This window comes from Diceros bicornis, chromosome 21 (genome assembly GCF_020826845.1).
Source record: "Diceros bicornis minor isolate mBicDic1 chromosome 21, mDicBic1.mat.cur, whole genome shotgun sequence".
NCBI classification, from domain to species: domain Eukaryota; kingdom Metazoa; phylum Chordata; class Mammalia; order Perissodactyla; family Rhinocerotidae; genus Diceros; species Diceros bicornis.
This window is the reverse complement of record NC_080760.1, coordinates 39,455,514-39,470,298: the sequence shown is the minus strand read 5'-3', so window position 1 is coordinate 39,470,298 and position 14,785 is coordinate 39,455,514. Positions and strand designations below refer to the sequence as shown.

Below are 14,785 nucleotides of genomic sequence, written 5' to 3'. Positions count from 1 at the left end.
ACATTTCAAACTCAACTGCCTCACACACCTTCTCTAGACCTCCAAGCCCACACGCATTTTCCTAGCTAGGAAATGTTCCCCAGCCCCTACTAACTGGTTCCTTCAATCTCTGATGAACTTTGGGCTTGAAAATTAGGGTCAAAAGCTGTAACAAACATTGTTACTTTAACTTCTGTGTTTTTATTTGATTTCCTACTGATTACATTTGGGCCCAATTTAACATCATTTAGATCCATGACTTGAATGCATAAAGCAAATACTAATTATAATAACTAACAAATCTGTAGAGCTTCGCAGTTTTAAAGCATTTTCACGCACATGTTTCATATCACATCCATGCCAAAAGATGTTATAGGGGTGGGGAGTGGAGCAGGAAGGAGAAAATTGTCACTTTCACTCACAGTGAAAGGCTCAGAGGCAGGAGCGATGAAGAGGAAAGGAGTTAACAGCTCAAATGGGATTTGGGTATTTTCTGTTAATTTCATTATCCATGCTCTTTCTGCCTTCCTTTTCAATTACCACTCCCATTAGGAAAATAATTAAGAGTTTACTGCATTTTTTGATAAGTCACGGTGTCAAAGTGCATATAGAAAAATAAACACTCTTGTACACTGTTAGTTGGAGTATAAATTGTTACCTCTTTGGAGGGCATTTTGGTGATATCAAAATTTTAAATGCATATACTCTTTGCCCCAGTTATGCCACATAAATACTATAAATAGTAGCCAAAGGCTGAAAAAAAATTTAATATCCATCAATGAGAGATTGACTCGTTTAGTAAATTAGTGTGGCAATGCAATGGAAAACTCTACAGCAATGAGGGGAAAATGAAACTGAACTCTATGTCTTGGTCTAGACTAATCTCCAAGATACATTGTTTTGTGAAAAAACAAGGGCCAGGACAATGTGTATAGAACACTACCATTTGGCTGCAGTGTTTATTTGGATTCCTGCACACGCCAGGAATATCTCTGAAAGGGTACACAAACGCCTGGTGAGAATGGCTGCCTCCAGGGAGGGGAACTAAGAGATTAGAGATCAAAGATCAGAGGGACACATATTTTTCACCATATATCACTTTATACTCCTTGTATCTTTTACCATTTTTTTTACTGTACAATCTTTTTATTTTACAAAGAGAATTTAGTATGTACATTTAGAAGCTTCATGTCTCTCTCTGATGTTTCTCTGTATAATTTTTAGACTGCTTAGAAAAATGTGACTGTTTCACTTTCCAAGGCAGCGTGCCTGTTTCAAAATTAATGATTAAATTTCCAATGTCTCTGCTATGCAAAAGAATGTATATCTTCTCATTAACCAACATCCAACACATTTATGGAATATAAACCCAGAGCTTATAATAGATGAAGATGAGTTTATAAGAGATAAGAAAACGGGTCTATTGAAAACATAGCAAGGAATTTAAAATCAGGACAAATTCCTCGCCTCTGCTTTCCATTGCCCTTTTTGTTAAACTTTAGAGGGCTGTTTATAAGGAGGCTCAGAGAGTTTGCCACAGGCTTAGATGAGTCATGGGAAGCAGTCATGAAAGGCACGGCTTTTTGGCTGAAAAATATCACGGTGGTGGTGAAGAATGTTGGTGCTTGTTGTGGGTGTTGGCGACATCCACGACTTACTTCATTGTAAAATGGGCTGTTGGTTCCTTCCTTCACTGTGCTTTGCTTCTTCTCATCCCCGATCTCAATGGTCACAACCGGGTCAATGTTCTCACCCACCAGCTGGCGGGCCTCAATGATGGTTATGGCAATCTACAACACAAAGCAGCACGTACACACTCTGGACCTGGCGGATCATTCACACAAGAAGAATTGGAGGACGCTGGGTAGGAAGAGTCAATGACTTACTTGATAATTTTGGGATCTGACCTCCCCGTCATGGATCTTAGTCACCAGTTTTGCTCTATTAAAAGAAAGTTGAACATATTTATTTCATCAAGTAAGAATAGACTTTAGATCCATAAGCCATGACCATATTTTCCCAGGTATTTCTAAGTGCTTTTATTTATATCATATCACATATTCTCTTTATATCTCTGGGGGACAAGAGTATAAATGGACAAGTAACTTAACTGTTACACGACTCAGTTTCCCCACCGTAAAAATGGAGCTAATAATAGCACTTATCATATAAGGTGACTGCTACAACTAAATGATATCATGCATGTAAAGTTTTAACCCAGTGCCTGGCAAGAATAAACGTCAACTCTTATTATGAGCATGATTATCAGTACTATTTATTTTTTATTTTATAGAATGAGAAACTGAGGTTCCCCAGCAAGTCAGTGGCAGAGCTGGGTCTAACTAAGGATCTCCTCATCTCCCGTCTGATCCTATCCACAGGACCACTTTGCCATTGTTGGTAGATATAACGATTCTGAGTTTCATGATTGCTTTTGAAAGAACTGGTAAAAGAGAACATTGCAAGGAACGACCAAGATGCCATCTCACTGAGATTTCACATTCCAGGGGATTTCGTTTATCTGGACTGTCATAAGTAATTGAAGACAGATGTGCAACACCTGGCAATTTAGAGACTGGATAATAGTAGAAAGAGATGAAGAATCCCTGTTGTCATGGAAGCCGCAACGAGTGGGAAATGAACTGAGTTTGAGTTCCTATTGAATTTTATTCTCTTGCCTTCCAGCAATACCATCTTGCATTCGACTTCATTCCATTTCTGCTGATTATAATTGAGTCCAGTAGAGAACATAGTAAACTAGTAAAAATTGCAAGGCTTTGGAGTTGGGCTGATATGAATTAGAATATTTGTTTTTCCCAATTTTGTGACATTAGCCTTAATTTCCTCATCTGAAAGTGGAAATAATAATTCCTACCACATAAGGTTGCTTTGAGGATTAAAGGAGATAATGCATGTAGGAAAGGGTAGATATCAAAAGGTATAAGTTCATTAATTAAATGGCAAATTCATACTGATCATTTATTATGCGAAAGCTCTGTGCTAGTCTCAGACGAAAAAGAAAGATGAATAAGCCATCATCCCAGCCCTTGCAGAGCTAGCAATCTATCCAAGGGAGGGGGGACCAAAGCATACAAAGAGCGAAATAGTATGTGCAAAACTTGTCTTAGAAAATGCGATCGAAGTTCAGAGAAGAAAGAAATTCCTTAGAGGGAGGGTAAGCAACAAAGATTGCACTGCAGAGGTCAGATTTGAATTGAGCATTAGCTGGTGGGTAGAATTTCAATTGATGGAGAATGCACTAACCAAGGAGACAGAAAAAGGCTACTACTCCTTACTTCTCTTTCTCCTGCCTTCCTCCATTCAGTGCTATTATCCTGGTGAAATAAATAAATAATATCCTTTAAGAGATTCCTTATTATAGTGTATAGGTGCATACAAGTTTCATGTCTTCTTTTAAGGGTCATCATCTGAGTTATCACCTTCTCTGATTTCCATCTGTCTCCCACTCCTCTCTGCTCCTTACACACCTACACTGCCATCCTGTCACAGCCCAGTAATAACAGCCCAGGATCTGTCACACAGGGAAGCACTAATTTGCTTTATACAGAGTAACAATTCTGAGGGTAAAAATAAGGGATGGGCACGAGGAATTACCATGAGTAAGAAATTGACGTAAACAAATATGGTAGCCTGAAAACATAGATAGCTCCAATTATTGGGCTTCCTTGTATCCGTGCTCTTTGCCCTGTAACTTGTAATCTCTCACTCTGATGTGGGCTGGCCTTGTGACTTGCACTGGTCAACAGAACGCAACAGAAATGACTTTTGGCAATTCTCAGCCTAGGCCTCAAGAAACCTAGTTAATTCTGCTCTTTCTCTTAGAACTCTGCCATCTCCACCATTGGAACAAGCTCAGACTAGCCTACTGGAGGATCTGACACCATGTGGAGGAGGGCCCAGTGGTCCCTGTTGAAGCCATCCTAGACCAGCCTACCACCAGCCAACACTCCAACTAGAATCAGCAAAGCTGTCACATGACCACAGACACATGAGTGATGTATCTGTGACTGTCTGGAACCAGTAAAACTATCCAACTAATCCATAGACTCATGAGCAATAATAAATGCTTATTATACCAAGCTGGTGAGTTTTGGAGTTATTTGTTACACATCAACAGCTAACTGATACAGCAAATCTCATGCAGAAGGCCAGTTTGATCTGACTTTTTGTTGGGTAGTATAACAACCACCTTCTCATCGGGGCAAACACAAAGCTAAGACATCCAGCACCTTGATGAGTTCAAGAGCAGGTGAGGGACAGCTCCTGAATCTGTCTCCTGTTGCTGCTGTCATTCCTGAACTATGAGGGACAAGAGGACCCTAACTCAGGGGATTTAAGACTAGAAGCTGGTAGAACCAGGACCCTGGCCTGCTGAAGGCTGACCAGTATCAAGAAACCAGCACTGCCATAGAGAAAGCTGAGGGGACACAGAGTTCTGTCTTCCTGCCTTAGACCTTTGGCTCCTGGTAGACGGTGACTAGGGGTGATTCTCCTCTGTTCTCCTGGAGGCTGCAGGGGTACCTGATCCATGGGAGGAGCTCAGTGACTGTACCTTCTCTTTGGAGGACCCGAGGGGACAAGAGTGATAGACACATCGTCAAAAATCAAATCTCCTCCTGGTCCTTCCTGGTGAGAAGGTCCCTCCTGTGGGGATTCTGCTTCATCTTGACCATCTAGAGAAGCAAAAAAGGGAAGAAAACACAGTTAAACGTGACACACAGAGGTGATCTGAGCCCCTACTCTGCGTCCAGCACTGCACCAGTCACCATAAGGGGTACAAGGAGACTATAAGACGGTCCTCACCAGTATGAAACTTAGTGTCTAATTGGCAGAAAAGCCGGACACCTATCTTAATTTTTCTAAAAGATATGCATCTTCTGTTTACAAAAAAGAGTAGACTTCTACGCATAGTATTGTAGAAAGAAAACCGGATTATAAATTTAAAGACAAGTTTTCAAGTCATGACCTTGCCACAATGGAAATTTAGATGAGTAAGTTGTTCCCTCTGACCCTCATTAGCAAAATTTAATGAGGATAAGAATCACCTGGGAAGCTGCTAAAATGAGATTCCGATTCAGTAAATCTGGGGTGGGGCCCAAAATTCTGCATTTCCAACAGCAAGGTCCCAGGTGAAGCCATTCCTGCTGTCTGAGGGTAGCAAGCTGTCCTAGGTTGAATAATGTTCCTCAAAGATAATGGATCCTATTCCCTGGAACCTATAGATGTGACCTTATTTGGAAAAAGGTTCTTTGCAGATGAGATTAAGGATTTTGAGATGAAGAGATTATCCTGGATTATTCAGATGGGTCCTAATTGCAATCACATGCATCCTTAGAAGAGGCAGGCAGAGGGAGAAAAAAAGAATGCAATGTGACCGCAAGGCAGAGACTGGACTGATACTGCCATTACTATTTGTTGAGTAAATGAATGAATGGATGATCATAAGATGTACCCAATAACTATTTGTTGGGTAACTAATTAATGGATGGGTTAAGGTAATTGGAATTTTAAGAAATTAAGGCATAGTTACTATGCCTCAAAATACACAGATATAAGAGCCAGAGACTTTGAGAATCTTCAAACATTTCACCCAGGAAAGCCCTAACTTCTTTTCCAAGAAGGAAAGACCTAAGTGTACTCAGTTCTGTAGACTTCGTTTTGTCCGTCTCCTACAGGGCCCGCCCATGGCCAGCAGGATGGATGCTATTTACTTTCTAGGAGGAGCCTGATTCCTCTTCGCCCTGTTTGCTTTGTGGGCTGAAGACTGTAATTAGAATGAGCCTCTGAAATGCCTGTGGTTGACTGCTCTAAATCTCCGCCAGCTTGCTCCTTCCTCCGCTCACAGTCAGTCAGGGCTCCTAACTGGAGGCTGACCCATGGGGTAGGAAAACCCAGGCTCTGGTGTAAGCCTGACGCAGGCTCTGGGGCCAGCTTCTCCACTTATTAGCTGTGTGTGATTTGGGGCAAGCCACTCACCCTCTCTGAACCTCTACTGTAAGAGAAGGACAAAGGAATCTACATTTCTGAGCCATGAATGATGTATGTCAAGTAAAAAGCAGGAAGGACTTCTTAAATGTGTCAGAAATATTATTATTTTTCATAAGATCCTTGAGGGAAGGGACTGCGTCTATTCAATCTTGTGTCCCCAAGACCTACCGCAGTGTCAAGGACATGAGGAAAGACCCCAAAGCCTTTTCCACCCACTCTCTGATGCTTTCAATTTGACTGAATAGATAAGTACTTCTATTAAGCTTTAAGCCTCGTCCCCACTTAAAATGTAAGGCCTCTCCCATCCCACCCAAGGTTAACTCTTAATCACTATTATCAACACTTCAGTATGAATGAGTTTCCACAATTTTCTATTCTAAGATTAGGTTTTACCTGTGGGCAAGGAGTGGAGTTGGGGGGGAGGCATAAGGCTACAGGACACCTGCAGTGAAGGAGCCCCCCCCAACCCAAGGAGACAAGAGGGGTGAGGACAAAGCAGACCCATTGCACCATTTTGGTTTAGAAATGGTCCAGAAAGCTAGCCTTGAACTGGTTGTTGTCAGGGCCACCCAGCAGAAGTCTCCAGGGGACACCCCAGACCTGTCCATTGGAACCAATTGATCCTATCTGATTCAATAAACATGAGTGTCTACCTAATGCCAGGCCTGGCCTCTATTGGCACAGTTCACACTGTAACTCGGGGCTTTGCTCTTTTGGAGACGGAAGTAGCCCATTCTAAGGGCAGAAATTCAGACAGCCTGGATTTACACCCAAACACCATTGCTCCCTGGCTCTGTGCCTCCCACGCTCAGGGCTGGCTTCATGAGTCTGTGCAGCCCCACAAGGTCCCTGGATCAGAAGGACCTCGTCACACTTGGCTTAATGCTCCACTGTCGCCATCAGAAATTCTTAATAATTGCCTAACAACGGCTTTGTATTTTCATTTGTCACTGGGCCCTGCAAATTCTGCAGCTGGTCTTTCCCACATTTTAATGATCTCTCTGCATCTCTGTAACCTCATTTGTGAAACTGGGATGACAACACCTACTGGGAAGATGCTGGAGGGGGTAAATGAGGCAATATAGGCAGAGCCTCCCCCATAGCAGCTGCTATCCTCACTCTTATTTTCAAAGTCTCACTTGATCCTCCCGTGGCTCTGAGGTCAGCCCAGCAATCCACGTCATGCCCATTTGACAAAGGGAGAAACTGAGACTCAGAGCTGCTGAGTGACTGGGCTACAGAGAAAATTAGAACAGAAATGGGAGCACGAGTCCTGTCACTGCCTCCTCATGGGGTCCCCTTCCATGACCCAGCAGGTGTCCACCCCACCCATGTTTGGCCCCATGACCAGATGACCAATGGCGCTGGGGCAGACTGCCTTGGGCCTGCGCCTGTGATCGGCAGGATCTAAAGACCCAGCAGGCAGCACATTTCCCACCTCGTTCCTATGGAGAATGAACCCCATCCTCATCCAAGGAGGGGTCCCTTCTGTGAGGTGCATAGGCTCCATTGTAGCAGTCAGTTCCCCGCCAAAAGCCTCACCTTGGGCAGCCTTGTTGGCCAGGACTAACCCTTTCTCTGCTTTGTTCTTCTTCTTCTTCTTCAGCTTCAACCCAAACATCCCCTTTCTGAAAAGAATAAGAAAAACTAAACAACACAGTAGTAACTTTGAGTCATGCAGACATATTAGGAGAAAATAAACACACACACACATTGAGTTCTCCTGGAAGCCAACCAGCCTCCTCATCTACCCAAGATGCAGGTCAAAAGACAAGTGTCCGGATGACCCAATGAGCTCTCCAGACAGCTCAACTTTTGCAGAAATCATGAAAACCCCATCTGAATAGAAATCATGAGGTCCACCCAAAGCCGCACTTAAAGGAGACATGATGCAAATACTAATGGCAGTAGCCAGTATTTCTCCATTTCTCCTCATTCATCTGTGCCAGGCACCCAAAATGAATGACATTGTTTAATCATCACAGCAATCCTCTCCTACCCATCTTACAGATGAGGAGGCAAGGCCCAGAGAGGGTAGGTAAGATCTCTAAGGTCACACAGCTCTGAGCATCAGAGCATCCACTGGAACCAGGTCTGCTTCATTTCAGAGTCCAGGCTCTACCCACCGGTCAGCCTGAGACTGCTGGTTACCCTGAGCAGAGTGAACACCTTGTCCAGAGCCAGGGTCCCAGACCATCTCCAAGGTCAAGAGGTCCTGGGGCTTACTGAGGTCACACCGTAAGTGCACAGCTCAGCTGACACAGGGTACGAGCCCCAAATGTCAGCTGCTATTATTACTGTTATTATTAGCCATGAGCTGGAGGTCGTTTTGGGGCCTCCTTCTCATCCCAGGAAAGGGCCTCAGTCTGCTGTCTGTACCTGACATCAGGAATATTCCGGACACTCCTCCCGAGAGAATCCCTTGCTGGAGTTGAGGGCCTGAAGAGCACCTGGCTCTGTGTGGAAGGATGGAAGGTCACAGTGCAGAGGAAAGTCCTGGCCTTGAGTCAAGCAGGTGGGGTGGCCCTTGGAGCAGGAAGGAGGAGGAACAAGGAAGGAAAGGAGAAGAAGGGAGGAAAGAGCGAAGACTCAGACCCTCTCAGTGAACGTTCTGCGGTCCCAGAGCAATGGCAGAAAAGAGGCGGAAGCATGGAAGTTTTCCATGTTGCTTACATACTGAGGACTTGTGAAGGGGCGGAGTGCAGTAGCTAAGATCAGGAACTCCACCGTCAGACTGCCCGGGTCCTAATCCCAGCACTGTCTTCGTGACCTTGAACAGGTCACTCTCTAAACTTCAGGGTCCTCATGTGCAAAATGAGATAACAAATGTAAAGCATTTAGCACAGTATCTGGAACATACTGGTTGCGCAGTAAATGTTAGTTATTCTTGTTATTATTCTAGGGATAGGATTAGGACCAAGGAGTGGGAGCTACTAGGAGACAGATGTATAGTCAATTTACTTATTTATTTGTTTTCTTATTCTGTTTATATCCTGTCTTGATCCGGATGAGGAATTAAAGATCCCCCCACATTGGTGCCGTCTGAACTCATTAGACGGCATTGGGTGGGGATGTGTTCCCTGTTCCTGGAGGTGTGCAAGCAGAGGACTGAGGACTCCTGGTAAAGGATGTTGTAGAAAGGACAAACATCAGAAGTGTGGGACTGGCCTAGGGGACCTCAGAGGTCTTTTGAGACCCTGGAATGGAAAGTAGAATGGAAAGAATGGGCTCTGGAACTAGCCAGACATGGATGGACTGGGCAAGCCACAGTATCCCACTGAGCCTCAGTTTCCCCATGGGTATCATGGAGATAATAATAAAGTACTTACTTTACAGGATTGTTGTGAGAATAAAAGGAGGTGAAGTCAGCAAAGCACCTAGGACAGTGCCTGGTGTATAGAAAGTGCTAAAAAGGTACCCTTCTCAGAGGCGGCATCTTTTCCCCTTTGATTTACCGTCATCGTGGAATAAGAACATCATTCTAAGTCTCCCAGGAATCTCGGGAGAATATACACAAGGAGTATTCCTCTTGTCTGAAATTTCTTAAAGGAAACATCCAATAATAATTCTTGCCAACTTGTTTTCAAAGGAGAGTTACCAAGCAGAGGGCCCAAGGCTAGCAGCTTCCAAACTCTGAATTGCCATTGTGGTCCCCAACTGCCTACTGCTGTGATCATTTCACAGAGGCAGAATCTGATGTTCCTGGGAACTTGGCCAATGGGCTCTGCAGACTGTTTGAAAAGGCTGAGTTATTTCCATCAGCAAATAGGAAGTTGCTACTAACAAATGACAGTATCTACCAGAGGGAGCCGTAAGTTTCCTTTAGGATGCTGACATCTTCATGGCCGATGGACTCAGCTTTCTGAATCTCCCATAGGGCAGCCTATGACTGAGGCATTGAGGCATACCCAAAGTTGCTGTCACGGGAGGGGGAAGAGAGACATCCCACCTCTTACAGTCAGGCACCTGCCCCTCTGAAGCCAAGAGCGCTTGGCCCTGCTGTCCATGAGAGGCACCCAAGGAAGTTTAAAAGATAATGAGGTCCACAACCAGTTTTAGAGATTTTCCATTGATTTGAGGAAGAAGCAGTGCTGAGAAGCCCTGGTCTAGGCACTGCTCAGAACCCTCTACAGAGTAAACCGAAGACACCTTTCAGTAGATGCCCAAAGGATTTACAACCCGCTCAGCTCTCTTGGGTGGGTTGGTGTTTGCTTCACAAATACACAAGGGTGTTTGCCTGAAACCCTGAGTCAGCGATCAAGGGCACTCCCAGTGTGACTCTCAGCATGAAAAGCCTTCTTGATGAAAATCGATTTCCCCTCCTCAGCCCCTTGACGTTCACAGTAGAGAGAAGAGACAGCTCACCAGCCCAGAACCACTGTGCCACTGACAGACTGGGCAGCAGAGAGTGAATTGGTGACACAAGACTCAGCTCAGGGACCCGCTTGAACCCACTTGTTGGCTCTAGAATTGGGAGCTGGACGCTCAACCCAGAGAAGCATGTTTCATTCACACATGACACAAGGACATTTCTTACCCGATACACAGCATGACGTTAAAATAGGAAACAATGTTTGTAAAGTGTAAAACATGCTACAAATTATTGTTGACAAGGAAATGTGCTACAATATTCCCCGGAGTGAGTTTGAAATTTTTAAAAATGTATTGACACTCATTATGTGCCAGGAACAACATTTTACACACATTATCTCCTAGAACCCCCACAACATCCCACAAGACAGATGCCATTAGTATCCATTTATACAAACAAGAGGTTGACAGGGTTTCCAGCCAATATATTGGGATCAGCCAGTGAATCAGGAAGACTTACTTGGTAAGTCTCCAGAGCAATTGCCATCCCACACCCCTCTCCGGTTTGCCAAGGATTCCCGTATGGTCCCCTCCCACTTCACAAAAAGGATGGGGCTCTCTGGTTTAGGATCTATTGAATTTCCTCCCAGGACCACCCCAAGATAAGTGAAGAGACACATAGAAACCCCCATACCAACCTGGTCTCCTCAGGGTGAAAGCTACCATGACTCCGATATCTGTATCCAAACAATAAGAATAGTAAACAGTGCACGTGTTAGACTTGCTTCAGCATTTCTGTTCAAAGCGGCATCCATCCCTGCTGAACCACAGGGCCCACTCTGCCAGGGAGGCAGCCAGGCTGGCACAGAGAAAGAGGAGCTGGACAATCGGAGTTTGGGACTCATCTATACCACTTTCTAACTATGTCACTGGGGCTGACCATGGGACATCTATGAGCTCCAGGCTCCTCTTCTTCAGGAAGCATTAATAAAGTTAACTCTGCTCTTCTCATGGTGATGTTATGTATATGACCTCACTGAGCCCTCATGCTGAACTATGAAGAGCTGTACAAATAGCTAATTTTATGTCATGTCCACGGCTCAGTGGTGCCAGGATTAGGAAATGGCTCGCAGCCAGAGTCTCCATGTGGTTTTCCACCTGTGCCACAAGATTCCCCTTCTGGAATCACCTTTTCTACCTTCAGTGTGGAAAAGAAGAAGCTCAGGTTGAGCGGTCAAACATCAAGTTAATTGTGTCAAAGGGTGTGACCAGTCCTGGCCCCTGCTGCTCTCCTCCCAGCCCTAGAAGACACAGGATGCAGATTGCCTGTGCACCTCACCCTCCAGACCCAAAGTCATAACACCTGGTATGGAAAAAAATAACAACTTTGACTCGTTTCTGAATTTATTTATATGAAAACTTTTATAAACTATAAAAAAAATATTATATTTAGCTCTATATTTAATAAAATTCCTTTATCCAAAGAATAAATTTCATGTAATCGGGTCTATCTTAAAAACAAAACAAAACCAAGCTTTACCACCATCTTTATCCAAAGATCCTTGGGTAAATTCCCAGCTGCCTGCTGGGAAATACCGTCTTGGGCATATCCCATATGTGTACTCATCCTACTTCTAAGACTGGGGTATATTCATTAATGGCAAACCACCAAATGTAGAAACAGCTGTAACGTGGGTTTTCACAGAAGATTGTTAAAATATAAATCCATGTGACATCCTGCCTTGTCAAGACTCCAAAACTTTTCTTCCTCTCTCCCCATGATCTTCCTATCACAACTTACCTGTTCGACATCCTATTTCTTTAGGGTAATGATGCTGAAATTTCACGGCACATCAGATTCATATGGAGGAGCTTTCTAAAACTGTTCCCCACACTGTGGCCAGAGTCCATCCCAGAGAGTCTGATTTCATTGCCAGCGGTGGGGCCAAGGCTCAGTAGTTTTTGAAGTTCCCCAGGTGATTCTAATGCACAGCAGTGTTACTAACATCTGTGTTAAGTAATCAGTGCCAGTGAGCTGTCCTCGCAAAGAGAAGGTTTACATTTTTTAAAGGAAGTTCAAAAGATAATTTTTTAATCAAAAGGAACATTGAAATTTAGGATATTTTAGAGTACTTGGTGGATATATTTGAGTAGGCTGGAGTTTATCGTTCATCCCTCACCCCTCTTCCATTAAACCCCCATCCTAGCAATTAGCCCACAGAATTGGTTGCCTTCTCTATTTATGCACAGGATGAGCCCAATCTTGGAGGAACTGAGTCCTTCAGTTTGAGAGAGAAGGATCAGTCCTCTATTGGGTCCAAAGTGGCCCAGGCAATGGCCTGAATGGATGGGGCATTGACACCCAATCTCCTGGGAACTGGTTTGCTCTTGCCTACTGAAATTTGAAATCTCCCACCTCATTGTGGTAAGTGGATGTTTCTCTGTTAGTTCTTCATTTTGTACATTCCAGCCCCATCAGCTATCATAATGAGATTCAATTTTTTTTTAATTTTTTTAATTTTTATTTATTTATTTATTTTTCCCCCAAAGCCCCAGTAGATAGTTGTATGTCATAGTTGCACATCCTTCTAGTCGCTGCACGTGGGATGCGGCCCCAGCATGGCCGGAGAAGCGGTGCATTGGTGCGAGCCCGGGATCCGAACCCGGGCCGCCAGCATCGGAGCGCACGCACTTAACCGCTAAGCCACAGGGCCGGCCCTCATAATGAGATTCAAACGTCACCAACTCAACAGACCATCATTGAGAACTTTGATATTTCATCTGCAAGAATCAGCTGAGTCTAGGAAATGCACCTCCAAGGATGCTAATGAGTCCCTCTTCCTGTGGTTTCTCTGAACCAAGGATGACTCAGGAATAATTCTGAGCCACATCGTGTAGAGCCAGCCCAGGTTAAGCCAGCCTCTGACAGCCCTTCAGAGATCTTTGCTAAATGTCCAAGGGCAAGGTGGTAGGAGGGTGCTGCTGTAGGTCTGCCCCAGGAAAATGGAGGCTTTGTCCTCGCATCCATCTCGCCTACCCTGCAGCACACTGACAGTGCCCACTATTGATGCCATCGTCCAAGGGTTGGGGGAGCCTTTTTCAACCTGTGGCCACTGGCCTCCATCCTCTCCTGCTCCTCTTCTTCTACAGCTAAGATTAGCACACGACTGGGTTGGTCAGAATGCAAGGAAAACAGAGAAACAAATTTTGGCAGATTGTGCCAATGACTCAATACAGTTGGGGCTGCTGGATCCTCCCCAGCCCCAAACTTTCTCTTGCCTTAAGAAAACATTCATTTTTCCTATTTCATCCTCTTTATATTCAGGTTAATCAGAGCCCTGATTCCTGTTCTCCTAAAGACAAAAGAATCAACTTCTAAGCCAAAATTAGACACGAGCAGCATCCCAACATTTTGAACAAGCAGCTCTCTCTCCCTATGTTCCGGCTTAAATGAGTCTTCAAATTCCCACCCTTTTTAGGCTTTCTGCTTTTCTTTACTCCCTAAACTTTCCTCCTCCCATATACTCCTTGATTATCTTTTGGCAGAATGATAAGAGTATGGCATCCATTGGCCGACATTCCTGTCTTGGGTAGGGTTAAGGGCCAAGGCTCCTATTCCCACGTGGTGTTCCCTTCTCTGGCTCTACCTTCCTACAGAACATTTGGATTCTACTTTCTGCCCCTGCTGCCAAGTGGAAGGCAGTCACTGAGCGAGGGCTTCTCTCCCTGCAGCTGGGTGGGTGAGTCCATCTGATTCAGTCTGGACTCCAACCCATACAGCTTCCTCCAATCTAGCTTTACCAGCAATAAAGGTGATATTTTGATCCCTATTTGATGCCTAGGTCTATTTCTCAGTGGGCTTTGAACATAACGGGAAAAGAAAAGGGTATAGTTATAACCTCAGGGACAATAATAGACTGACGATTAACAGATATTGTTACAAGTGAGAATCATTAAGCTCCTTAATGGGTAGAAGGTCTATGAAATTCCTTCTGAACCTTATTTTTTGGTGTCCTGGACATTGAGGACAGGAGAATGGGTGCTGTATTACATTAAATAACTACCTCTGTTGCAGGATTCTCAGAGCCTGTAATATGCTGCTATTCATTGTGACTCTCCAAGAGGGTAATACGGTATTCAGATTTTTCTAGAATAATTTGACTACACCTTTATCACAAAACATCTAATAATATCTTAAAGAACGTTGTTTGGGACCCCTAGAGAAAGAGAATCTTGGCATCTTTTAGGGTTCTTTTCTCTTTTAAAACTTTTATGAGGTGAGCAGTGATTAAGTAAAAACCGTTGAGGAAACAGAGAAGCCAGGACGTGTCTCCCATGCGTTCCCTCCTCTACATCCACACTGCTCCCGTTCTAGTTCAGTACTGAGTGGCCTTTCTGCTTCCATTCTCTCTCTTTCCAGCAAACTAGTCTCCATTCTGCAGCCACCTTTGCAAACTAGAAGAGCAGAGAACTTCCTTAATATGAT

The 14,785-nt window shown here is 44.2% G+C and overlaps 1 protein-coding gene across 1 annotated transcript in view; it reads right to left on the bottom strand.

Annotated features, from left to right (window-relative positions):
- The window catches only part of FER1L6 (fer-1 like family member 6), a 115,786-nt gene extending 104,752 nt beyond the window's left edge, over positions 1–11,034 (bottom strand). The window contains exons 1-5 of the mRNA XM_058564900.1: positions 10,998–11,034; positions 7,531–7,616; positions 4,553–4,673; positions 1,866–1,920; positions 1,638–1,769 (exon numbers count right to left, since the gene is read on the bottom strand). Of these exons, the coding sequence (XP_058420883.1) occupies positions 1,638–1,769; positions 1,866–1,920; positions 4,553–4,673; positions 7,531–7,609 (387 nt within the window). The 5' untranslated portion in view covers positions 7,610–7,616; positions 10,998–11,034. The remainder of the gene's footprint in view (positions 1–1,637; positions 1,770–1,865; positions 1,921–4,552; positions 4,674–7,530; positions 7,617–10,997) is intronic.
- Positions 11,035–14,785: the final 3,751 nt, after the last annotated feature.